The 24966-nt window shown below is 42.9% G+C and overlaps 1 protein-coding gene across 2 annotated transcripts in view; it reads left to right on the top strand.

Annotated features, from left to right (window-relative positions):
• Positions 1 to 21629, top strand: part of EP300 (E1A binding protein p300) — a 66011-nt gene extending 44382 nt beyond the window's left edge. For both annotated transcript variants that reach the window (XM_043880878.1, XM_043880877.1), the window contains 15 exons: positions 1424 to 1542; positions 3158 to 3397; positions 3815 to 3903; positions 5702 to 5782; positions 7578 to 7634; positions 8491 to 8568; positions 10541 to 10608; positions 11265 to 11415; positions 11533 to 11679; positions 12316 to 12429; positions 13121 to 13286; positions 14102 to 14266; positions 15278 to 15439; positions 17827 to 18108; positions 18363 to 21629. In XM_043880878.1, coding sequence (XP_043736813.1) covers positions 1424 to 1542; positions 3158 to 3397; positions 3815 to 3903; positions 5702 to 5782; positions 7578 to 7634; positions 8491 to 8568; positions 10541 to 10608; positions 11265 to 11415; positions 11533 to 11679; positions 12316 to 12429; positions 13121 to 13286; positions 14102 to 14266; positions 15278 to 15439; positions 17827 to 18108; positions 18363 to 20537 — 4094 coding nt within the window. In that variant the 3' untranslated portion in view covers positions 20538 to 21629. The remainder of the gene's footprint in view (positions 1 to 1423; positions 1543 to 3157; positions 3398 to 3814; positions 3904 to 5701; positions 5783 to 7577; positions 7635 to 8490; positions 8569 to 10540; positions 10609 to 11264; positions 11416 to 11532; positions 11680 to 12315; positions 12430 to 13120; positions 13287 to 14101; positions 14267 to 15277; positions 15440 to 17826; positions 18109 to 18362) is intronic.
• The last annotated feature ends 3337 nt before the right edge of the window (positions 21630 to 24966 follow it).

Here is a 24966-nt window from a genome sequence, read left to right as displayed (position 1 = left end):
CTCAGCAAGGTTCAGTAACTTACCCAGCTCACGTAGTCCAGGCAGGCTGATTCAGAGTCTGCTCTAACCATGCTACTGAATGGTAATGAGGCAAGTAAGCATGCTTAAGCAGAGAGTGTTAAACAGGTCCCACGGAAGTTAATTTACTAGCTAGTTTAGGACTAGAACTTCTTATGGCTCTAGTGACCCCTTCAGTGTCACAGATAGTAGGACTTACCTCAGGGGGGATCTGCTAGCTCCTGAGATGATATATATGAAAGTGTTCCATGAATACAATATACCTTAAAATGATGGGGCTAAAAAATTATTTAAAAATAAGGTTGTTGGGACTCCTTGGTGGTCCAGTGTCAAGACTCCATGCTTCTACTGCAGGAGAGATGGGGTTCGAGCCCTTGTCGGGGAACTAAGATCCTGCTAAAAAATAAATTAAAGTTTTATATATGGAGATGTGATTTTGATGTAGGCTGCAACAAACCCAGTCTTACTATTAGGAATTTATATTTAAAACCGCTAATCTCACAAATTTGCTCAAATTCTGTTTATTTTGAACATGGCAAAATATTAATATAAGAGACAAGCTTCTCCCATCTATTTGTTTGAATTTTTCATGGCAACCCCCACCATGTGGTGAAAAAATACTCAAGGTACTGACAGATACACCATCTTGAAGATGAAATTAATTTGTAAATAGAAGAAATAATAAGCTTCTGCTCAGAGTGATGGACCCTGAATGTCCAGCTTCTTAAATGGGAGCTTAAATTCATTCCATTTGGCACACACCAGCAAATCTTCCTGACTTTTGGGAAACATACTGAGAACACATTTGAGCATAATTTGATAACTGAGTACATCTTTCTGGTGATAACAATTGAGTTTTGTTTTTTTTTTCTTTAGCATTAAAACTAACATTTGCCATTGAAACAGTAAATATGTCTACTCCTGAAGCTCTAAAACATCAAATATTTTAACGAAGGACTCTTGGCCTTCAGTGGTTCTGATTCCTTTGGTGATAAGACAATACCAGGACTAATTTCTGACTTGTTATATGCTTATATTGTGAAGGGAGGGCACTCTTCTTGCTTGACAGCATCCCTTGCCCATTGTATCATTTGGAATATGCTGACAAAGTCTTTTCATATATTTTTGGAGCACTTAGGATTCTCTTGCTACTTGGTCAAGACTAAGTGGGTTTCTGACTAAGAAATTTAAGTGAATCATGAAGGGTATTTAAAGATGACTAGACAGTGTGTTTTAAAGGATCTGTCTGAACCAGAAAATAGAAACACCCTTAGTTATTTTTCATGGGGACAACGTAGGGAAATTTGTGTTTTCTGGGTCTTGAGGTATATATTATGGTTTCTCCTTGAACTTTTTCCCCTCTTTCTCTTAATTGGTAACTAATTTCTGATATACTCTCCTTAAGTTTTCAAGCCTGAAGAGTTACGACAGGCACTGATGCCAACATTGGAGGCACTTTACCGACAGGATCCGGAATCCCTACCCTTTCGTCAGCCTGTGGACCCTCAACTTCTAGGAATCCCTGTAAGTATGTGGGTGGTACTTCTCATTTCTCTTACAGTTTGTTAGCAGCTTTTTAAAGATAGAATTCACATATTATACAAACCACCCATTTAAGTGTACAATTCAATGGTTTTTTGTATTAACAGAATTGTGCGACTATCACCACAGTCAGTTTTGGACCATTTTTCATCTTCCCAAAAAAGAAACTCTGTCCATAAGCAATCACTTCCGTTTCTGCCCACAGTCCCCCTGCTCCCAACCAGCTTGCTGGCCTGCTTTTCAGTCTCTGGTTTGTCTATTCTGGACATTTCATCAAATGGAGTCTTGTAGTATGTGGTTCTTTGTAACAGGGTTCTTTTCATTTAACATAGTGTTTTCAAAGTTTGTCCATATTGTAGCACAAATCAGTACTGCATTCTTTCTTATGACCCACTAGTATTTGTATGGATATACATAGTTTCTCTTTACCCACTCATTAGTCAGTAGTTATTTGGGTTTTTTATACTTTTTGGCTATTGAAGATAGCATGCCTATGAATGTTTACGTACAAATTTGTGTGTGTATCTTTTTATTTCTCTTGGGTATATATCTAAAAGTGGGATTGCTGGCTCATATGCTTTATTTTTATCAGTTGAGCAGCAGTAGTTTCATGATAGAAAAGATAGACCCAAATTAGCTTCATCTGTTTTTAAAGTTGCCTTTATATTATACACCAAACTACTGGCAAGTTTCACTTGAGGATTTTAAGTGGTGTTGGATAAGGCATTGGAGTACTTCAAGGGGTAAAAATCTGTTGGAATCTTTTGTTTTTTTCCCCTCTGTTTTTATAGATGGATCACCAATGATCTTGGTTTCATCTGTAGGCCACATCTAGTACTAAAATGCTAAGGGTCTTTGACTTCTTGGTCTTCAAGTTGATCACACACATGCTATAATAAAGTGCCTGGAATTGCTCGTTTAGACCATTGGCTTGTTATGAGAAAGTCTAGGATTGAAGGCAAAAGGAGAACAGGGCGACTGAAGATGGGATGGTTAGATGGCATCACTGACTCAATGGATATGAGTTTGAGCAAACTCCAGGAGATAGTGAAGGACAGAGGAGCTTGGTGTGCTGCAATCCATGGGGTCGCAAAGAGTCAGACACAACCAAGCAACTGAACAACAACAAGAAAGTTGAAAATAGTTGTTATTCTCTCTGCCCCTGTCTGCTTAATATGTCTATAGACTGATGATTTAAGGAAGTGTTGGGGGACTTCCCTGGTGGTCCAGTGACTTAAGAATCAACCTTGCAATGCAGGGGATTTGGGTTCAGTCCCTGATTGGGGAACTGAAATCCCTCGTGCTGGGGCGCATCCAGGCCTGAGTGTTTCGGAGCCCGCATGCCACAACTCGGGAGCCTGTGTGCTGCAAGGACAGATCCCACATGCCACAACTAAGATGCGATGCAGCCAAATAAACAGATAGATTTTAAATAAATAAAAGATGTGATGGGCATCAATCATTTCTTTGAACATTCAGACACATCAGAGATTCAGCGTTACCTAGAAAATTTAAAATGGTTATAGCTAGTTATGCTGTGGACCTTGAATATACTGAGATTTTTGGTAATGTTGTTTGGTGTCACTTTTCCTTCTAGGATTACTTTGATATTGTGAAGAGCCCTATGGATCTTTCTACCATCAAGAGGAAGTTAGACACTGGACAGTATCAGGAGCCCTGGCAGTATGTGGATGACATTTGGCTCATGTTCAACAATGCTTGGTTATATAATCGGAAAACATCACGGGTGTACAAATACTGCTCCAAGCTGTCTGAGGTCTTCGAACAAGAAATTGATCCTGTCATGCAAAGCCTTGGGTACTGTTGTGGCAGAAAGGTAAGAAATTTTTGCACAGATAAGAATTACATTGAAAACTTGACCAGTTATAATGCTTGAATCATCAGATTTTAAGTTCATCTTGAGTTAGGGACTTGGTCATATTTACCTGTGGTGCACTGTGCCTGGCATGTGCTAGTTTTCCTGTGTATGCCAATTCACATTGAACTCCTCCTGTCCTCTTTAGTTCTTTGGTAACTGGGGGAGAAATAACAAATATTAAGCTTACCTCAGAGTGGTGGAATAGTACAGTAGTAAACTAGAATAGTTTTAGTTCCGTGAACTGTTTTGGAAACTGAAATTGCCCATTGTGAGAGACATAATGGGGACTAAGGCTTAAGTTCTCTTTCTGATTTGCCAGTGTAAATATTTTAGCTTGCCCTTCAAACCATATTCACCGAATGGTTTCTCTTGCAGTTGGAGTTCTCTCCACAGACACTCTGTTGCTATGGCAAACAGTTATGCACAATCCCTCGTGATGCCACTTACTACAGTTATCAGAACAGGTAAGCTCGACCTGTGTGGACCAAGGTCACAGTGTCCGCGTGTCCAGGGAGTGCATGCGGATGGACCAGCACACATGCAGTCATGGTTCGTGTGTGACTTGCCTGAAAACAACTGTACAGCACAAGTTCTGGCCTTCGCATCCCGCCTTTGAAAATTATATCATTTTCTAGCAGAAAGGAGCCTGGTGTCAGTTGTCTGGGCCCGTATTTCTGTAAGGCAGGAACCCAAGGCATGAAGAAGTCAAGCAACTTTATGAGTTGGTAGCATACATGGGGTTAGTCCCAGGCTCCACATTCTTTTCCCACTGTCTTTTTATAGCTTACCACAGCCTCTGGCAAAACAGAAAATTGTCAAATTAATTGGTCTGTCTCTCCATGAAATTCCCAAAACTACCCAGAAAACTTTTAACCAGAAATTTGTTACCCAGCTGTATCTTTTAGGAAATAATTCCCTTTTTGTGTGCAATGGATTCCTCAGTTTTTCTTGGAGCATATAAAGTCAGAGGATCCCAGGGTACTTGCTTTTTTCTCTGTTGAGTACATCAAAAGGCACACCTCCAAAAACAGCTCAGTACTGGATTGTTCCTTACAAGATGCACGTGACAGTGGATGGTATGCTTTTAATAAGTTAGACACTTCTGCCTTCTCTTCTCCTGCCAAAGTAAGGACTATAATCACACGGATTGCATTCATTAATCATGATTTGTCTCTTATTTTGTGAAATCAGTCAACAGTTTGTACCTGGCATGGGGTGTTGGCTTGGGGTGTAAGATAATGGCTGGGCAGTCAGTACTTGGGTAAAGCAGCCCCATGGTGGTGGCTTTTTGCAGAACTTGTGCACTACAGCTGTATTTCTAGCTTTGAAAAAGTCACTTAAACTTTTTGTTTTATTTACAAAAAGTTAGCTGCATTCTCCTAATGTTTTGTAGTTGTAAGAAAGAATCCACAGTTTTTTACTCATGAAAACCTAGAGAAAAAATGGGTCTCAAGTTGTTATTAGCACCTTATGTTCAAAAAACGCAAGTGACAGCTGGCATGCTATAGTCTCATGCTATAATCTCGGCATTTATATACCATTTTTGGATTTTTAAACACCAGTCTACAGTGCTTCCAGTCTTTGTACCAAGGAATACGTAATCACATGTCTGCACATACCACTGCCTTTCATTTTCCTCTCAAACTAGGTGGCTACAATCAGTATTTAACTGCTTGTGCAGACTTTTTATTGTACTTTCCTTGGAATCAAAGAGAAATTGGTGTTTTTTGTTCTTTTCAGACCAAAATTGTTTCTAGATGATTATTTCCTAGTACTATGTCCATAGTGGATTTTTGTTTATCCTATCTTTGATTACTTGCATCAAGTAGGATTAATTACCCAAATGAAAAGGTATAGGTCTGTGTGAGACTTGTTTATTTGCTGTAATCATTTGCTACTTGTGATCCCATTGAGATATTTAATGCTAATCTGTGCTTTGCCTTGGCTTTCTGCTTTGTGTTGTCTTGTCTTGCTTTTATGTTTTTTGTTGCCCTGCAATCCCTCATTTCTTCGTTTGTTTTGTGTTTTTTTTTTTCTCCCTCATGCTTGTCGTTGTCTGCACTTGGCTTTGATTGCAAAAACCAAAACCCAAACTGTGGTGCCCATAAATCTGCATCATTGAATGTCCTTGTCGCCGTTGATGACCTGCTCTCTGCTCCCGTCCCCCTCCTTGGCCTGCTGTGATTGGTGGCTTCGTTGCTTGGCTTGGGCTGTGTTGTGTGAACGGAACAGTTCACCCCAGTATGGCCTTCTTGCCGACAGGTATCATTTCTGTGAGAAGTGTTTCAATGAAATCCAAGGGGAGAGCGTTTCTTTGGGGGATGACCCTTCCCAACCTCAAACGTAAGTAGCTATTATTTTAGAAAGTACTGTCTTTTCAGTTTGTTGTCAGATGATTGTGCTCAGGCTTCTAAGTGATCTTGGATTTTGTTGTCCAAGATGGTGTAGCCACAGGTAGCTATTTTAAATGCAAATTAAAAGATTTAAAATTTCTAATTGGTGCTCCATAGACATTTGTGGCTCGTGGCTGCCATATTGATCAGCATAGATGGAGAACATTTTGATCATAGCAGAAGTTCTCTCAGTACTGATTTAGGTGGGGTCCAACAGTACTGGATGGTAATAGATTCCTTCTACAAGGAAATAGCTTCTCCTAAAAAGTGAAAGTGTGGAGTGCAAAGTAATTTCATCATTAATTGTTTAGAGTTTGAGGAGAATTGAACAAATAACCACTATATAGCCTTTTCATAAAGGTTACAATACCAAAATTCTTAGAATCATGAGTATCATAATATCATTAGGGGTTTAGGGGGTTGTGAGAATGACTTATTATAAAGAGACTTGGTTGGACTTTTGCGATCCACAAGCTGTTGTGGTTTGGTAAATGCCAAGAACATTTTTTAAACATTGCCTGAACTGCCTGTAATCTCTAAGATTCAGGCCGTCAAATTTTTCACTCTTTTAGGAAGAAAGAACTATTTGGTATCCTTTAAATATTCTTCTCTTCCAATTTAACCTATAATCAACCAATTCAGAACATTTCCCATAGCAATTCAGAATTGTTATGTTACTAGTAAAAACGGGGCTTCTGAGAAAAACTTGGTGTCTTCAAATTGGATTTTGAAGTTGTACTTTTCCTTCAGTCACCATTGACATATAAAATGGTGGGGTCTGGTACTGGTTTGGGTCCCCTTGAGCCTTGAGATTTTCTAACCTTGGCTAACTAGGGAAGTCAGGTCTAGGTAGGTTTCCCTGATGCAAAAAAGGGAGGCACCCTTACCACAAGTTCTGTACCTTAGGACAGCAGGTCTCTGACTTTGAAGTGTGTTAGGAACCCCTCTTCCAGTTCTGCAGTTGGCAGTGAGCCCAAGAGTGTGTTACTGACAAGTTCCCAGGTCCTTCGAGGCTGATAGTCTTCTGAACACACTTTGAGTAGCAATACCTTAGGGCACGTAGCGATGAATCTGGAGTCTGTAACTAGGAGAAAACAGTTTCAGTGGGGAAATTGCTTCATTTTTATGAGGAAGAATCACAGTAGTCAAAGTTAGGCCCCTAACTTAAAAACACTCTTAAATTTTTTTAAGTTTGTTGTAGGTGGCCTCCTGTGCTTGTGAGACTGTGAGCAGTGTGGTAGGCTAGATTTCAGGATAGGAGGCCATGTGAAAATTTTTTAATGAACCCTTTTTTTTAATTAATATAAAAAGTTGCTTGACTGGACTGTCCTAAAAAAAATTTTTTTTTTTAATAGTGGTTTATCTACCCTTATACACATTGTCTTTCATACTGCTAGACTGAGCTGTCTAGAAACATTAAACTATTCAAAGGTATAAATACCTAACACTAAGAGTAGTAGGCAAGATTTTAAAAGGAAAAGAAAGTACAAATTCATGCTTTTAGGTCTTACTGGGTTTTCCTGTCAGTGGGAACAGATTTACTATAAAGTCATTTCCAAAAACATAGGCATGTAAATGTGCGTTTTGTGGGAGCTAAGAATGTACCAGCTATATCCTTGATGTAGTCTTAGATTTAAATAATCTCCTTACCGGGTGGGGTTTTTGTCATTTGGTAATTAGAACAATAGTCAACTTGCTAATCTTCCTGTGTTGCTTTTTCTTATTGTGTCCTCTTCTTTTCTTAGTACAATAAATAAAGAACAATTTTCAAAGAGAAAAAATGACACTCTGGATCCTGAACTGTAAGTAGTTCCCCTTGAATAGTACACTTTCATTTCCCTTCTTCCTTTCATTCTCTTGGTTTGTGGAGCCAGTGTGATGATGCTATTATTCTTGGGCTAAATCTGTAACCTACATCTAGCAAAAAAGGTAGAAATGTTAAAAATTGAGGTTATGGTTTACATTTACATTTCACTACATCTTCCTAATATTTTGGTGCTTTATGGGTTCAGGTGAAGCGCCAAGCTACCTCTGCTCAGTGCCATTATTCCAGCTTTGTCCTCTGTATTTTCCAGCCATTTCATAATTCCCTCCTTTATTGTGACACCTTTCAGAGGTACAGAGATGTACTGGTACTAGGCATTCCTGGAATGGACAGGATGGTGTCAGACTCGGAGGTTTAAGCAGCAGTCATCTTTTCTTTCACTTCTTACTCCATAGTCATAGTTCTCGTTTAATGACTGAATTTAATTGTGTTTTATTTATTTATTTATTTATTTTTTTCAGTGGGTTTTGTCATACATTGACATGAATCAGCCATAGAGTTACACGTATTCCCCATCCCAATCCCCCCTCCCACCTCCCTCTCCACCCGATTCCTCTGGGTCTTCCTAGTGCACCAGGCCCGAGCACTTGTCTCATGCATCCCACCTGGGCTGGTGACCTGTTTCACCATAGATAATACACATGCTGTTCTTTCGCAACATTAACTGTGTTTGAGATTCGCTCTACCTGTTATACTAAAGAGCTTTTAAACACTATTAGTTCAATTCTTCGGACATGCTTTTGGCCATCTTTTGAATTGTCAGAAAATGAGAAATAGTAGCAGCTTTGATTTGGTTAAAGTTTTGGATTTAACTCGACGTTTTGCCTTTGCAGGTTTGTTGAGTGTACAGAGTGTGGGAGAAAGATGCATCAGATCTGTGTCCTTCATCATGAGATCATCTGGCCATCGGGGTGAGGCATCAGTATTTTCCCCAGACTTTGTTGCGAACTTTAGCAAGTTTTTGTCATCTTTGCAATGATTGTCTTTTAACGTCAAGATTATTGCCTCTTAGAATTATTCTCTGGATTGGGAAAAGGTCATTAAAATTCAGTTTTGAAACATTAACGAACCTGGAATCCAGAACAGGTGTTCTCTTATTGCATTGTGTTAGTTTGATTCCCTGGTGGCTCAGACGGTAAAGCGTCTGCCTACAATGCGGGAGACCCAGGTTTGATCCCTGGGTCGGGAAGATCCCCTGGAGAAGGAAATGGCAACCCACTCCAGTATTCTTGCGTGGAAAACCCCATGGACTGAGGATCGTGGTAGGCTACAGTCCATGGGGTCGCAAAGAGTCGGACACGACTGAGCGACTTCACTTCAGTCCATGTATAAACACTTCTCTCTGCTGGTTCACTTTTTCTAAATTCTTTGGTGGTCATTGTGCATAAAAAATAAAAAGTAAATAGAGAGGATTTATCAATAGAGGTAACAGGAAATCTATAGCACCTAGAAACTAGCAAGGAAATGTTAGACACAACTAAGTGTTAGTCAGTCACGTCCAACTCTCTGTGACCCCATGGACTGTGGCCCACTAGGCTTCCATGTCCATGGGATTTTCCAGGCAAGGATACTGGAGTGGGTTGCCATTTCCTTCTCCAGGGTATCTTCCCAACCCAGGGATAGAACAGCTTTCCCACACTGCAGGCAGACACTACTGACTGATCTATAGGAAAGCCCTTAAAATGTTAGTTGTGTCAGCTAAACTTCACAGATTTTGAATGTTGCTAATATTGCAGTAGACTAGATGATATGGATAATGGAGGACGCCAAAACGACGAGTTTGTTTCTGCTTCTGAGAGAACATTGCAGTGAGATTGTATACTGAATGGTGGCCTGGTTAGAGTTTGAATTATTTAAAGTCTTTTGGGCAATTGGATAACAGGTAACATGGGTGTTCCCCCCTTAAAGGCAGAGATGCATGAAAATGATGAGATACAGACTTCAGTGAACTAGATATTCTTGGGCCTTGTGTTTTGTTTCTTAACTAGATATTCTTGGGCCTTGTGTTTTGTTTCTTGAGTTATTCTCCACATGTCTACCCAGGTTGCATATCATCAGTGCCTTTCACGGAAATAAGTGGATTTTTGTCCATTGTGACACTTAAATGTTTACTGCCACGGCTGCCTCTTGCTCTCCAGGAATGAGGCTGCTCCCAGCTCTGTTCAAGGGAAGGGTTGGGGAGGGGATGTCTGTGCATTAAGTGACTCTCATCAAGATGGGAGCTCGACTCTATCTTCTGCTTTCTTCCTGGACTGAGTGTTGATGCTAATTCAGAGGTCATGGGGGGAAAGGAGGCTAAATAACAAAATTTCCAGGAGAAAAAAACACTGAGGAAAATTGTAGTAGATAAGCTTGTCTTTAGATAGGTTTCTCTCTTTCATTACAGGGTAGGTGAGGATCACGAGACTTGCAGTGATCCTTGCAACTGAAGGTCAGCCGGCTGGTTGATGAGTACTTATGTGGTGTCCAGTTTTTCTCAGAAATTCTACTTATGCACCCATCCTTATGTAATTGCTGGAACAAAGAGAATGTACATATAAAATCTAATAATGCTGCTTTCAAAATGTCCTTTTATATTCACCGGTAGCATATAGACTTTTGCCAGTGTGATTGGCCAAAAAATAAAATTTTGGCTTTAACCTGTGATTCTTCACCATCTTTGCACATGTAAGCTAATTTGTACGCTCTTCATGTCTTTTACTTATTTATCTTTTCTTCTTAATGTTTTCTGAAAGCTCTTTATACATTGGTTATATTTCTCCCAGGTTGTTTTTTTGTTGTTGTTTATTTCAACTTTACACATACATAAGATAGATTCTGTAGAGTGCGTTACTTTAAATGCTTCTCTAAGTTGTTTAAACAAAGTCTTGGTTTACATTTTAGATTTGTCTGTGATGGTTGTTTAAAGAAGACTGCACGAACTAGAAAAGAAAATAAATTTTCCGCTAAAAGTAAGTTCCATTCTTACAGGTAAATTTTGGGAAAACGTCACTGTTTAAAATTAACATCCAGAATGAATTATATAAAATGAATAAAAATTATTCATTAAAATAATGAACATTATTTAAAATATTTAACCAAACTAAACACCAAATAATTTTTCCATAGGTAAATATCTGTAATATTGAACTGTAATATCCTTTTTGGTGTGAAATTAATTACACCTAATAATGTGTTAAAAGGAGCAGGTGTATTTTTCTTGTTCCAAGACATTTCCTGATAGAGGCCAGAATTGCCTCCCACGAGTGATTCCCTCAGTTTTGTGTGGGGCTGCATTTAGCCCTGTGGATCTTCTCCATCGGGTGGGGTGGCAGTAGTTTTAGTTTGTAGGTCGATGCCTCTGCAGTTTTCTGCTGTTCTGTGTTGTTGTTGTTTAGTCGCTAAGTTGTGTTCATCTGTTTGCAACCCCTTGGACTGCAGCATGCCAGGCTCCCCTGTACTCCACTATCTCCCTGAGTTTGCTCACATTCATGTCCATTGAGTCAGTGATAATCTTTCTAGTATTGAAAAAGCAGAAATGAGATATGGTATTGAAATTTGACTGATAGTAATAAATAATAAATGTGCACCTTGGTTACTCCTGAACTTGTAACTTGTAAATTCCTAGGACTGCCATCTACCAGGCTTGGAACATTTCTGGAGAATCGTGTGAATGAGTTTCTGAGGCGACAAAATCACCCTGAGTCAGGAGAGGTCACTGTTCGAGTAGTTCATGCTTCTGACAAAACTGTGGAAGTCAAACCAGGCATGAAAGCAAGGTATCTAGTAATTTCCCCTTTTCTTCTCTGTGGATCCACAATTGTTCACACATAGTTACTGTTGATGATTCTAATCTGAATCAAATGTACTTTTTCCCTCCACTGTGAATTGTATAGATTTGTAGATAGTGGAGAGATGGCAGAATCCTTTCCATATCGAACCAAAGCCCTCTTTGCCTTCGAAGAGATCGATGGTGTTGACTTGTGCTTCTTTGGTATGCACGTTCAAGAGTATGGCTCTGACTGCCCTCCACCCAACCAGAGGTAGGATTTTACTGTGGCTACTTTCTAATTTATATGGAAGTTTGAAATTACAGTAAGGTGAACAAGCATAGTGAATAAGAAAATGTTTGATCTTCTTTTGGAAATGCAAGTTCTCAAGTGTGTAGTATGGAAGTGAAACCCCCAAAAAATAGAAAATACTGCTCTTTCTTGTTCATAATAATGGGGAAAGGCATATGAATGGCAGCCTAAAATATGACTTTTCAGAAAATGCACTTAAATCGAGGTTGTGTCAAGTACATTCTTGAGATAGATGCGAAAGAATGTCACACAAGTGAAGTAGAATATGGTGTAGAATTTTCCACGTAGTATAAAAGCCAGAATAAGAGTGCTGCCAGAATAAGAGTGCTGCCAGAATGTATTTGGATCGCTCAATAGTGACTGATTATGCTGTGTCTGAGGCCCCCCTAGGTGCTGAAATGGTAATAGAGCCACAGACCCACAAAACTCCCCTCATGGGCTCATGATCTAGTCATTTATGTAAATAACTGTAATGTTGTGTGATAAGCATTAAAAATGACAAGGTAAGCAAAGGGCTCAGAAAAGAGAGGTCTTTAGCCACATCATAGAAACTCATTATGCAACTTGACCTGGCTTCTTTCTCCCCATTTGATACAGGAGAGTATACATATCATACCTCGATAGTGTTCACTTCTTCCGTCCTAAATGCTTGAGGACTGCAGTCTATCATGAAATCCTAATTGGATATTTGGAATATGTCAAGAAATTAGGGTAAGCATAAAAACAAATGCTTAAGCTGATTAGTTTTAAACTGATCACCACTGTGGTATTTTGGTGATATATAGTACGTGCAAATACGTGACTTTTTGGTTTTTTCTCCTCCACTTTGGCTTTCATCTGGCAGAACTATAATTTGGAGACCCTTTGAAATTTTTGGCTTTGCCATGGGAAAGAAATGAATATTGTGACGCTGGTTGCACCCATCCCAAATTACTTTATTTTGTTCATTTGATACATTTGATACAGTTTGATTTGAAGAGCCAGAACTTTAAACCGCACTTGGTCCTTTCACACCTCTGAGTATCAAAACCAAAATCACACTAAGTTCTGGAGATACAAAACTCCTTCATACTGGTTCCTTACCTTCAAGGTATATATGTGCTTGAGAACGTTTAGCACCTCACCTTGCAGATTACTCCTCTTGATAGTTTGCATTTCATTTAACTCTCTTGTTGACATGGATTGACTTTCCTTTGCATTGTAGCTTTTGTTTGGTCTTTAAATGCAAATTGGAGATTTTTTTGATCCAGGGTTATGCCTAGTTTTGGCATAGATCACATACTTGTGTTATCTTGAGGAATCGTTGGTTTCTGTACTGATTCCTCTTTGGGGTTTAAAGTGGAGGAGTATTTCTAGAATGGATGATCTTTCTCTTCAGTGTTCCTTCTGTCTGTGTTGTTAGATACACAACAGGGCATATTTGGGCATGTCCGCCAAGTGAAGGAGACGACTACATCTTCCATTGCCACCCCCCTGACCAGAAGATACCCAAGCCCAAGCGACTGCAGGAGTGGTACAAAAAGATGCTCGACAAAGCTGTGTCCGAGCGAATCGTCCATGATTACAAGGTCAGGACGGGGTGACGGCACCGTGGCTTGACTAGTCCCGCTGCTCTATATTCCACTTGTTTTACTGCCTTAACAAAAATCTTGTGTTTCTTCTCACTCTTCCATGTAATTTGTAAAATTAAGCTAATTTGATAGCAGGGTTTTTTCCCCTTAATTACTATTAAGATGAAGTAGACTCAGCAAAATATTTGATAATGATTTGTGACTGTAGGGTATCTCATAATAAGAAACTTGAGCTGTTAAATTTCTTACCTGTTTTTACTCATGGGGAGGGAAACATGAACTGGTATTGTCCTAATAAGCAGCCCAGAAAATCATTCTTAGCTATATGGTTTCTAGCATCTGTAACTGGAATTTTTCTGAACATCTCTCTCAGTAGATAACGGCCAATATTTCTAGGATTTTTGCAAGGCCAGTGTGCCTCCCATCACACTGCATTCTGTCTCAGGAGTGCTGGAGGCACGGGTGTGAATGCTGCTGCCTCTGCCTTTGTTCCTGACAGAGGCATTTGTCACTTGGTTACATAAAGGCAGATAATCTGCCTGTCCTCACGGGTAGAGGAAGGAGGAAGTCAGAAATGCTGACTTCAGACCAGACCTTTCCCTGTTGGCGACACTGTCTCCCCAGGCACCAGGCTTGGGCATAAAATCCCTGCCGTCTTCCAGAAGACACATCTGGTTTTTCATGTTTCTTGCGTCCTTTAGCTGTGACTCTGCTGCTGTATAATAAACGCTTTTGTTTTTTCCCAAAAAAATAGACATTGCTATTTGTTCTTGGATATTTACATTGCTATGTGTTCTTGGATATTTTCACAGGATATTTTAAAACAAGCTACTGAAGATCGATTGACAAGCGCGAAGGAATTGCCTTACTTTGAGGGTGATTTCTGGCCCAACGTCCTGGAAGAGAGCATTAAGGAACTAGAGCAGGAGGAGGAGGAGCGGAAGCGGGAGGAGAACACCAGCAACGAGAGCACAGATGTGAGGGCTCCACATTTCCCTGTCCCGCCTCTGCTCGTGTGACCCAGACGTGGGCTGAGGCTTCCAGCTCTCTAAACTGGGCAGGCGGGGAATATTGGTGTAGATAAGTTAACTATGGTTCTAGTTTAGAGATTTTAAGCCCTTTTAGCACCAGACCTCATTTTTAAGTGGAATCTTGGATTTCTAGTAATGGAAACCCTGGAGAACAGAACATTACCTGTCTAGAACACAAGGTTGATAAACTGTTTGTGCAAAAGTCTGAATTATGAATGTTTCAGGCCTTACAGGCCATATATTGTCTCCAGCACATTCTTGTTTTTCTTCTTTAAACAACCATTTAAATGTAAAAACCATTATTCTTAGCCGTACAAAAAACAGATCTGGGCCAGAGTTTACCAGTCCCCCCAACAGAAGCTGCCTAATAGCAGGTCATCTGAGGAGTTTTTCCTTGTCATTTATTTCCCTGTAGTATATCTCGATTGCCCTTGCTGAGTCTGAACTACTGAAGTCACCGTTAGTCTAAGAATTCTTTACAGCCTGCAATTTAGACTCCTCGATTTAAAGGTTCTTTTTTTTAATAGTAGGTCCATAAAATTTTAGAAAGTGAGTCAAAGGAAATGGAGCCAGGGCCTTTGGCTCCCTACTCCCATGCACACTTCACCACCTGCAGCTCACTCCTCTCCCATCCTCAGATTTGGTATGGCCTGGCTCCACCTAAGGTGGCTCCTGGTCCGCAGCTTTCGCTGGCTGTTGGTGTCTAATAAAGAGATAGCAGCAGCGATTTTTCACTGGGAAAAAATTAATGCAAAAACATGAGTAAACCTTAGTTTACTGTAAACAACAGCTTTAGAAAGAGGAGCAATGAAGAGAGAGCAGCTGTTAGGTTACGATCTGTTGCTCCATTAGAAACTTTTTCTTAACAGTTATTAACAAATAACTGTTCTAAACTTCTAAACAGTCTCTTAACAAAGAGTTATTAACATTTTCTTGTTCTCTTATGCTAACCTGCAGGTGACAAAGGGAGACAGCAAAAATGCTAAAAAGAAGAACAACAAGAAAACTAGCAAAAACAAGAGCAGCCTGAGTCGGGGAAATAAGAAGAAGCCAGGCATGCCTAACGTATCCAACGACCTCTCACAGAAATTGTATGCCACCATGGAGAAGCACAAAGAGGTAAGATAAGAGAACAGCCCCCAGAGTGGAAAAACCAAGGCCAGGGTCCTCCAGAACTCCCCACCATGGTTGGTATTTATGATGTGAACACCAGATCATTTGAAACACAGAAAGAAGAAAACCATTTGAGGGAGAAGAAAGCAAAAAGAGGGTGGTGAGAACAGGAAATGGTAAGGTGTCTTACTTAGATTTGTAGCTGTTACAAAGCTAGATGGTGTTGGGGAAAGTGTAAGCATAGTTTGTCTGATCCTATTGTTTGTAACCGTTTTATGTTTGTGTTTCTGTCCATTGTTCAGAAGATTGGCTTGTTGGATATCTTTTGGGTATCTTTGTGGTTTTTGCTTTACACCAAAGCCCCTTAGAACTCCATTTGGCCATTCAGGTTTCTTTTTTTTTTTTTTTTTTTTTTTTTAATTTTATTTATTTATTTATTTGGCTGCTCTGGGTCTTAGTTGTAGCATGTGGGATCTAGCTCCCTGACCAGGGGTCGAACTTGGGCCTCCTGCACTGGGAGCTCAGAGTCTTAGCCACTGGACCACCAGGGAAGTCCCGCCATTCAGGTTTCTAATGGAACTTTGACAAAACGAATGAATGTTTTGCCTTACTGAAAGGGAATTGGCAAATGGAGAGAATTGAAGAAAAGTTAAACTTTCATATATGCACTTGTGAACGCCTTCACAGCAAAGTTAAAACTTTGAATTATTTCATTATTTATATTGTTTGTTTATTGTTTGGGAATATGAGTATGTTGGATTTTTTCCCCTTCGACATTATTGTTGGTAAGATGAGGCATCTTGAAGGGTCATGTTGGTTTGTTTAAAATCTGTTTACCTCCATGTTCAGACATCAAGTTCTTACAGGAAGAGGCTATTAATGTGGAGAGGGAACTGATGGCTTGATTTTAGGTGTGGAACTCTGTCGTAACAGCGATTGGAAAAGGCCCCTAGAGTATGTTGTAATAGGTGTGACTTCAGTTGTAGATAGATCATCTGAAGAATATGTAGGTAGTAGTCTCCTGTTAGTTAGAATCTAATGTGATCAGTTTATTAAATTTAGCTATTGTTTTAGCTCTAGGGTGACATACAGCAGAATCAGTCACAATGGCTGTTATTGGAGGTTGGCCCTAGTGAAGATTTCCTAGGGAGTCACCAGGTCGCAAGGTCAAAAGCACAGTCCTCCTTTGAGCTTTTAACTCTGCTTTCATACATCTTTACTCAGGGTGAACGCTCTTGTCCTGTGTTGTTTTGTGGCATGCGCAATCTTAGTCCTGTGTCCTGTCCGCCCCCCCCCCCACCCCTGGGCCAAACCCATGCCCCTGCAGCAGAAGTGCAGTGTTAACCACTGGGCCACCGGGAAAGTCACTATGTTCTTTTTCCTGACTTTTGTTCTATGCCAACACTGCTGCCCAGATATGTAACAAATACTGCCAGTTTGCGCAGATTTTCAGCCTCAAAAATACTGACAGAATATATATAGTGAGCAATACAGCAGTTACAAGTTTCTTTTTTTTTTCCCCCAGTTACAAATTCTTGATCTCTTCAAGGTTCCATTTTACATTTTATTATTACAGAAATAATAGCAGCTTCCTCTTGGAGCCTTTATACCAGTGGTTATGGGAATCAGTGGTTGTGGTGTGTTTTTAAACTTCAACAAAAAATTTTTCTGTTTCTGTAGCAAGGAAAAAGGAGGTTTTCCTTTTTTATTCTTCCCACCCCTACCAATTTTTTTTCCTTCCAAACTTAGAGGAAGGTTCTACAGAAGATGCCCTCCTGGTTCCTTCACCTAGATTCACCAGTTAACGTTCTGCCACATTTTACTTCAATAAGCTCCTTCTAAGACAGAGGACACGCTCTGCATAAGTGTGCTGTGACTTCACACTCAGGACACTTCACCCCCGCCGCCACCTCCCATCTGCGCCTCTGCTCCATGTTGAGTTGCCGTGTCTCAGTTCCTGGCCTTATTTTCTTTCATGACATGGGCATTTTGTGAAGACTCCAGGCCAATTGCTTTGTAGAATGTCTATCCATTTAGGTTTTTCTGATTTGTTTCCTTATGATTAGAGTCAGGTTAAACCATGGATTGCATCTTAAAAGTTGACCTCTTTGAAGCAGAATGTCCCCTGTATGGCGCTGTATCTGACCATTCTTCTTTTGAAGAATTACTGAATGAGGTAGGAAACCTAAGATGTAGATGTTTTAGGCCATTGTAGTCAGGTTCAAAAAAGAGAACAGAAGTGCATGAAGCAAGAGAACGAGGGCTGTATCGTGTAACCTTGCAGGGTGGTCACAAAATGAAGCCAGGCATCCCAGCCCCCCAGGTGCGCAGCCTGGCCCAGCTGTATGCGGTACTCTAGTTCCAGAGTCCAGAGGAGACTGTCTGTTTTGCAGGTCTTCTTTGTGATCCGTCTCATTGCTGGCCCTGCTGCCAACTCCCTGCCTCCCATCGTTGACCCTGACCCCCTCATCCCCTGTGACCTGATGGACGGGCGGGATGCCTTTCTCACCCTTGCAAGGGACAAGCACCTGGAGTTCTCGTCATTGCGAAGAGCCCAGTGGTCCACCATGTGCATGCTGGTGGAGCTGCACACCCAGAGCCAGGACCGCTTTGTCTACACCTGCAACGAGTGCAAGCACCACGTGGAGACACGCTGGCATTGCACCGTGTGTGAGGTAGGTCCCTTGGCGGGGAGGGCTAGGGGCTTCCAGGTACATGAGAGGCAGTTCAGAGGTGGTGCTGGCCTGGGGGCAGGCTCCGGGGCCAGTGTGAGGACCAGAACAGGCCAAGTGGGGCCTGATCTCAGATTTGAGTGGTTGGGCTAAAGCAGCTTTCTCTAAAATGGAGCTTTTTAGCCCAAGCAGGATATGTAAATGCCTTTGAATGGCTTGAATCCTGGAGTGTTGACCTGCACCTGTGTTTTCCCCAGGATTATGACTTGTGTATCACCTGCTACAACACTAAAAACCATGACCACAAGATGGAGAAGCTCGGGCTGGGGCTCGACGATGAGAGCAACAACCAGCAGGCTGCCGCCACGCAGAGCCCAGGAGACTCCCGCCGCCTGAGCATCCAGCGCTGCATCCAGTCGCTGGTGCACGCCTGCCAGTGCCGCAATGCCAACTGCTCGCTGCCGTCCTGCCAGAAGATGAAGCGGGTGGTGCAGCACACCAAGGGCTGCAAGCGCAAGACCAACGGCGGTTGCCCCATCTGCAAACAGCTCATCGCCCTGTGTTGCTACCACGCCAAGCACTGCCAGGAGAACAAGTGCCCCGTGCCCTTCTGCCTCAACATCAAGCAGAAGCTCCGGCAGCAGCAGCTGCAGCACCGGCTCCAGCAGGCCCAGATGCTGCGCCGGAGGATGGCCAGCATGCAGCGGACTGGCGTGGTGGGGCAGCAGCAGGGCCTGCCCTCCCCGACCCCTGCCACCCCGACCACGCCGACAGGCCAGCAGCCCACCACCCCACAGACGCCCCAGCCCCCGCCCCCCTCTCAGCCCCAGCCCACCCCTCCCAACAACATGCCGCCCTACTTGCCCAGGACTCAAGCTGCTGGCCCAGTGTCCCAGGGCAAGGCAGCAGGCCAGGTGACCCCCCCGACCCCGCCTCAGACTTCTCAGCCCCCGCTTCCGGGACCCCCACCTGCAGCAGTGGAAATGGCCATGCAGATTCAGAGGGCAGCCGAGACGCAACGCCAGATGGCCCACGTGCAAATCTTTCAGCGGCCAATCCAGCACCAGATGCCGCAGATGACTCCCATGGCCCCCATGGGTATGAACCCGCCCCCCATGGCCAGAGGGCCTGGTGGGCATTTGGAGCCAGGGATGGGGCCCACTGGCATGCAGCAGCAATCCCCGTGGGCCCAGGGAGGACTGCCCCAGCCCCAGCAGCTGCAGTCCGGGATGCCCCGGCCAGCCATGATGTCAGTGTCACAGCATGGGCAGCCCCTGAACATACCTCCCCAGCCGGGCCTGGGCCAGGTAGGTGTGAGCCCTCTCAAGCCAGGCACTGTGTCTCAACAAGCCTTACAGAACCTCCTGCGGACTCTCAGGTCTCCCAGCTCCCCCCTGCAGCAGCAACAGGTGCTCAGCATCCTTCACGCCAACCCCCAGCTGTTGGCCGCGTTCATCAAGCAGCGGGCGGCCAAGTACGCCAGCTCCAACCCGCAGCCCCTCCCTGGGCAGCCGGGCCTGCAGCCCCCCACCATGCCGGCGCAGCAGGGGGTCCACTCCAGCCCCGCCATGCAGAACTTGAACCCCATGCAGGCCGGCGTCCCGAGGGCCGGCCTGCCCCAGCAGCCCACGCAGCAGCAGCAGCTCCCACCGCCCATGGGCGGGATGAGCCCGCAGGCTCAGCAGATGAACATGAATCACAGCACCATGCCCTCGCAATTCCGAGACATCTTGAGGAGACAGCAGATGATGCAGCAGCAGCAGCAGGGAGCGGGGCCGGGGATGGGCCCGGGGCTGGCCAACCACAACCAGTTCCAGCCCCCCCAGGGTGTGGGCTACCCTGCCCCGCAGCAGCAGCCGCCACCACGAATGCAGCATCACATGCAGCAGATACCGCAAGGGAACATGGGACAGATGGGCCAGCTCCCACAGGCCCTGGGAGCAGAGGCGGGAGCCAGTCTGCAGGCCTACCAGCAGCGGCTCCTTCAGCAACAGATGGGCTCCCCGGCCCAGCCCAACCCCATGAGCCCCCAGCAGCACATGCTCCCGAGTCAGGCTCAGTCCCCGCACCTCCAAGGCCAGCAGATCCCGTCTCTCTCCAATCAAGTGCGATCTCCCCAGCCTGTCCCTTCTCCGCGGCCGCAGTCCCAGCCCCCCCACTCCAGCCCTTCCCCACGGATGCAGCCTCAGCCTTCTCCACACCACGTCTCCCCACAGACCAGTTCTCCACATCCTGGACTGGTCGCTGCCCAGGGCAACCCCATGGAACAAGGGCATTTTGCCAGCCCGGACCAGAATTCGATGCTCTCTCAGCTCGCTAGCAATCCAGGCATGGCAAACCTCCATGGTGCGAGCGCCACGGACCTGGGACTCGGCACCGACAACTCAGACTTGAATTCAAACCTCTCACAGAGTACACTAGACATACACTAGAGACACCTTGTAGTATTTTGGGAGCAAAAAAAATTATTTTCTCTTAAGACTTTTTGTACTGCAAACAATTTTTTTGAATCTTTCTTAGCCTAAGAGACAATTTTCCTTGGAACACATAAGAACTGTGCAGTAGCTGTTTGTGGTTTCCAGCAAACATGCGAGATGAACCTGAGGGGTGATAGAATACAAAGAATATATTTTTGTTATGGCTGGTTACTACCAGCCTGTTTTTTTCCCTTGTGTGTTTGGTTCAAGTGTGCACTGGGAGGAGGCTGAGGTCTGTGAAGCCAACCACACGCTCCTGCCTTGCACCTCCAATAGGTTTTATTATTTTTTTTAAATTAATGAAAATATGTAATATTAATAGTTATTATTTACTGGTGCAGATGGTTGACATTTTTCCCTATTTTCCTCACTTTATGAAAGAGTTAAAAGAACATTTCTAAAACCAGAGGACAAAAGGGGTTAATGTTACTTTAAAATTACATTCTATATATATATAAATATATATAAATATATATTAAAATACCAGTTTTTTTTCTCTGGGTGCAAAGACGTTCATTCTTTTAAAAATGTTTAAAAAAAAAAAAAAAAACCCCTTTGCTCCCCTCAAGTCAACTTTTGTGCTCCAGAAAATTTTCTATTCCGTAAGTCTGATCGTAAAAACTTCAAGTATTAAAGTAATTTGTACATGTAGAGAGAAAAATGACTTTTTCAAAATATACAGGGGCAGCTGCCAAATTGATGTATTATATATATTGTGGTTCTGTTTCTTGAAAGAATTTTTTTCGTTATTTTTACATCTAACAAAGGAAAAAATTAAAAAGAGGGTAAGAAACGATTCCAGTGGGATGATTTTAACATGCAAAATGTCCCTGGGGTTTCTTCTGTGCTTGCTTTCTTCCTCCTTACCCTGCCCCCACCCCCCCCACACACACTTTCTGTAAAACTTGAAAATAGAAAGCAAAAACCCTCAACTTGTAAATCATGCGATTAAAATTGATTACTTATAAATATGAACTTTGGATCACTGTATAGACTGTTAAATTTGATTTCTTATTACCTATTGTTAAATAAACCGTGTGAGACAGACACCTGATTTTGTTTCACTTCTTGCGGTTGCATCGGTTTAAATGCCTGACGCCTAGGATTTTGGGCGGAACGCCTAGGATTTTGGGCGGAATGTAAAAGCACTAGCTTAAGAGCCCTCCCTAACTATTACATGAAGTGATTTTGTGAAAAGATAGATTTTTTAAAATAGATTTTGATAAATCCATCCAAAATTTTGGAAAAAGACTTGTCAGGGAAAAAGAGAAGTACCAGCTAAATGTTAATTTTACCAATTTGAATTGATACTAGCCTTTATCAGCTTTATACAGCTCCTCTGTGGTCCCCTATGTATGACTGCTTGGTCTTCATTTAGTCACCCTCATCTTACAGGAGTAAGAATGACCACCTGAGGGGTCATACCTGCTGAAGTCACAAGTAGCTCCACTGGAAGCTGGGGCAGCAATACAGCCCTGTTCTCCATGATACTTTATTTTGCTGACCGCCAGCCAAGAAGTCCTGGGGGGACGAGGCTGTAGGAAAAGATGCTCTGGAAATAAAACCCACAATGGGAAGGCCGAGAGAGGCCAGCACAGAGTCTAGTACGAGCTGGGTGTTGAAGAACAGGAAGGGACCTGGCCCTTCCTCTACGGACTATTACATCTGCTGTGGACAAGTCTGAAAAGTCAGAAGGACCCTGGAGTGAGCTGCTCTGGCAGCATTTGGCAGGTCTTCCTTGTTACTCTAACACAGCTTTAATTGACACTGACTGGATCATCTGCTAAGGGCTAAGGAAAGAAGACCCTCTTCAAATACCTTAATTCAAACTCCTGTTTGGCCTTTCCACTAGTTTACTAGGTCTCAGCAAAAATAACCAGTATGTCCATGTGAGGTGGACCAGCACACTCGGCGCCCACCCCAGGAAATGTTACCCAGTGTCCGCCTGCCTCAGGTCAGTGGTCCAGCAGACATACACGCAGCACCTACGTTCTGTGCCAGGCCGGACAACACGGGATGGGATGCAGCCTTGCCCTCAGGCTAGCCAGCTAGTGATCTAGAAGAAAAGACAGAATGATGCTTAAGATAAAGTGGAAAGTCTTAAGTGGTATAAGCAGGGAACAGAGGAAGTAGAGATAAAAGCTTCTGGCTATTAGGAAGTTTCTGGGGAGGACAGCACTTAAACTGTCCTTTGTGGGGACTGTCCACAGCTTTGTGGGAGAAATGGATGGGATCCAGAGGAGAGAGGTGAGGAGGGTCTCCAGCCCTGAAGAGAAGAGTCAGTTCCTACTGGGAAAAAAACAGCTTCAGGTCCACATGACAGACCAGAGAGAAGACGTGAGTGCCTGTTACAGAAAGGTCCCCAGTGTGGTCCCAACAACTAGAGACCCAGGGTAGATCTGAGCACCCAACAGGGAAGATACTTAGAATTCCATCCATTTCCAAGCAGTCAATTCCCAGGGTAGATAACCCTAGCCTCTTTGGCCAAATACAGCTGGATTGAAGTGTTAACATTCTGGTCTCAATGTTGCAAGGAGGAAGTGGGGACAGAAATAATTAAATGGGGAGGAGGACACAAGCTGTTCTCGCCCAGGCCAGAGGCAGTGCTAGGGAGGGGAAAGATGTGAATTAATATACAGCCAAGAATACAAAAAGGTGATTCCAGTGTTTCTGTGTATTTGAAAATTACCAGAATGAAAAGGTCTAAAAGGAGCCCCAAGTTTCCAATTGGGCTGTTTCTCAGACATCAATCTAGGAAATGAGCCCGATGGGTGCAGCAGTATTCAGGTACTTTTTCATTTACTAGCTCACTGAATCCTCAAAACCAGCTCCAAAAGCTGACAAATGAGAAGAATGCATCTTGGGTGTGTATGCAAGGTCGCACAGCCAGAGCGAGCCAAAGGCCTGCCGGATTCCAGCCCTTCCTCCCCCTGGCATCCTTTCTCTCACTGCAGAGAAGCCCCTGTGATGGCTGCACAATAACTGACGACACAGGGCTGTGTTCCAAACAAATTCAAAACACAGACTGAAAACTGAAAGGGGGAATAAATTAAGGAATAATAACGGTTAAGTTCCAAGCTGCTTCTCCAACGAGAGAACCTGATCTCTAGACAGTTTCCCGAAGTGTTAAGTTCATGACATAGTCACGCTGTTCAAGAAGCGGAGTGCACAGGCCAGCATCAAAAAGGATAAAATGTCTAAGAATAAATTTAACAAAAGAAGTACACAATTTGTACACTGAAAACTACATAATATCACTGAAAGAAATAAAAGGACATCCTTGTTCACAGATCAAGACCAAATATTGTCAAGAAAGTATGGACATACCTTGTTTTCTTGTGCTTCACTACTGTACTTTGCAGATACTTTTTTTTTTTTTACAAACAAGATTTGTGTAATCCCTACATCAAGCATGTCTATCAACGTCATTTTTCCAATGATATTTGCTCATTTCATTTCTGTGTCACATTTTGGTAATTCTCCCAATATTTCAAACTTTTTCATTATTATATCTGCTATGGCAAATAGAAGGGGAAAAAGCAGAAGCAGTAACATTTTATTTTCTTGGGTTCCAAAATCACTGCAGACGATGGTGACTGCAGCCATGAAATTTAAAAGATGCTTGCTCCTTGGAAGGAAAGCTATGACAAACAGTGTATTAAAAAGCAAAGGAAAAAAAAAAAAAGCAAAGACATCTCTTTGCCAACAAAGGCCCGTACAGTCAAAGCTATGGTTCTTCCAGCAGTCATATATGAATGTGAGAGTTGGACCATAAAGAAGGCTGAGCACCAAAGAATTGATGCTTTTGAATTGTGGTGCTGGAGAAGACTCTTGAGAGTCCTGTGGACAGCGTGGAGACCAAACAAGTCAATCCGAAAGGAAATCAATCCTGAATATCCATTAGAAGGACTGATGCTGAAGCTGAAGCTCCAAACTTTGGGCACCTGATGCAAAGAGCCAACTCATTGCAAAAGACCCTGATGCTGGGAAAAACTGAAGGCAGGAGGAGAAGGGGTGGCAGAGGATGAGATGGTTGGATGGCATTGCTGACTCAGTGGACATGAGTTTGCACAAACTCCGGGAGATGTGATGGACAGAGGAGCCTGGCGTGCTGTAGTCCATGGGGGAGAAAAGAGTTGCACATGACTTAGCGACTAAACAACAAAATAGTGATCTATGATCCTTGATCTTTGATGTTACTACAATAATTGTCTTGGGAAACTATGAACTATGCCCATCTAAGATGGTGAACTTTATCTATAAATACGTGTGGTCTGACTGCTCCACTAACTGGCCATCCCTCATCTCTCTCCCTCTCCTCAGGCCTCCCCATTCCTTGAGACAAAACAATACTGAAATTGGGCCAATTAATAACCCTATGATG

This window comes from Cervus elaphus, chromosome 22, assembly GCF_910594005.1.
Source record: "Cervus elaphus chromosome 22, mCerEla1.1, whole genome shotgun sequence".
Lineage (NCBI taxonomy): Eukaryota > Metazoa > Chordata > Mammalia > Artiodactyla > Cervidae > Cervus > Cervus elaphus.
This window is presented reverse-complemented; position numbering and strand designations above follow the sequence as displayed.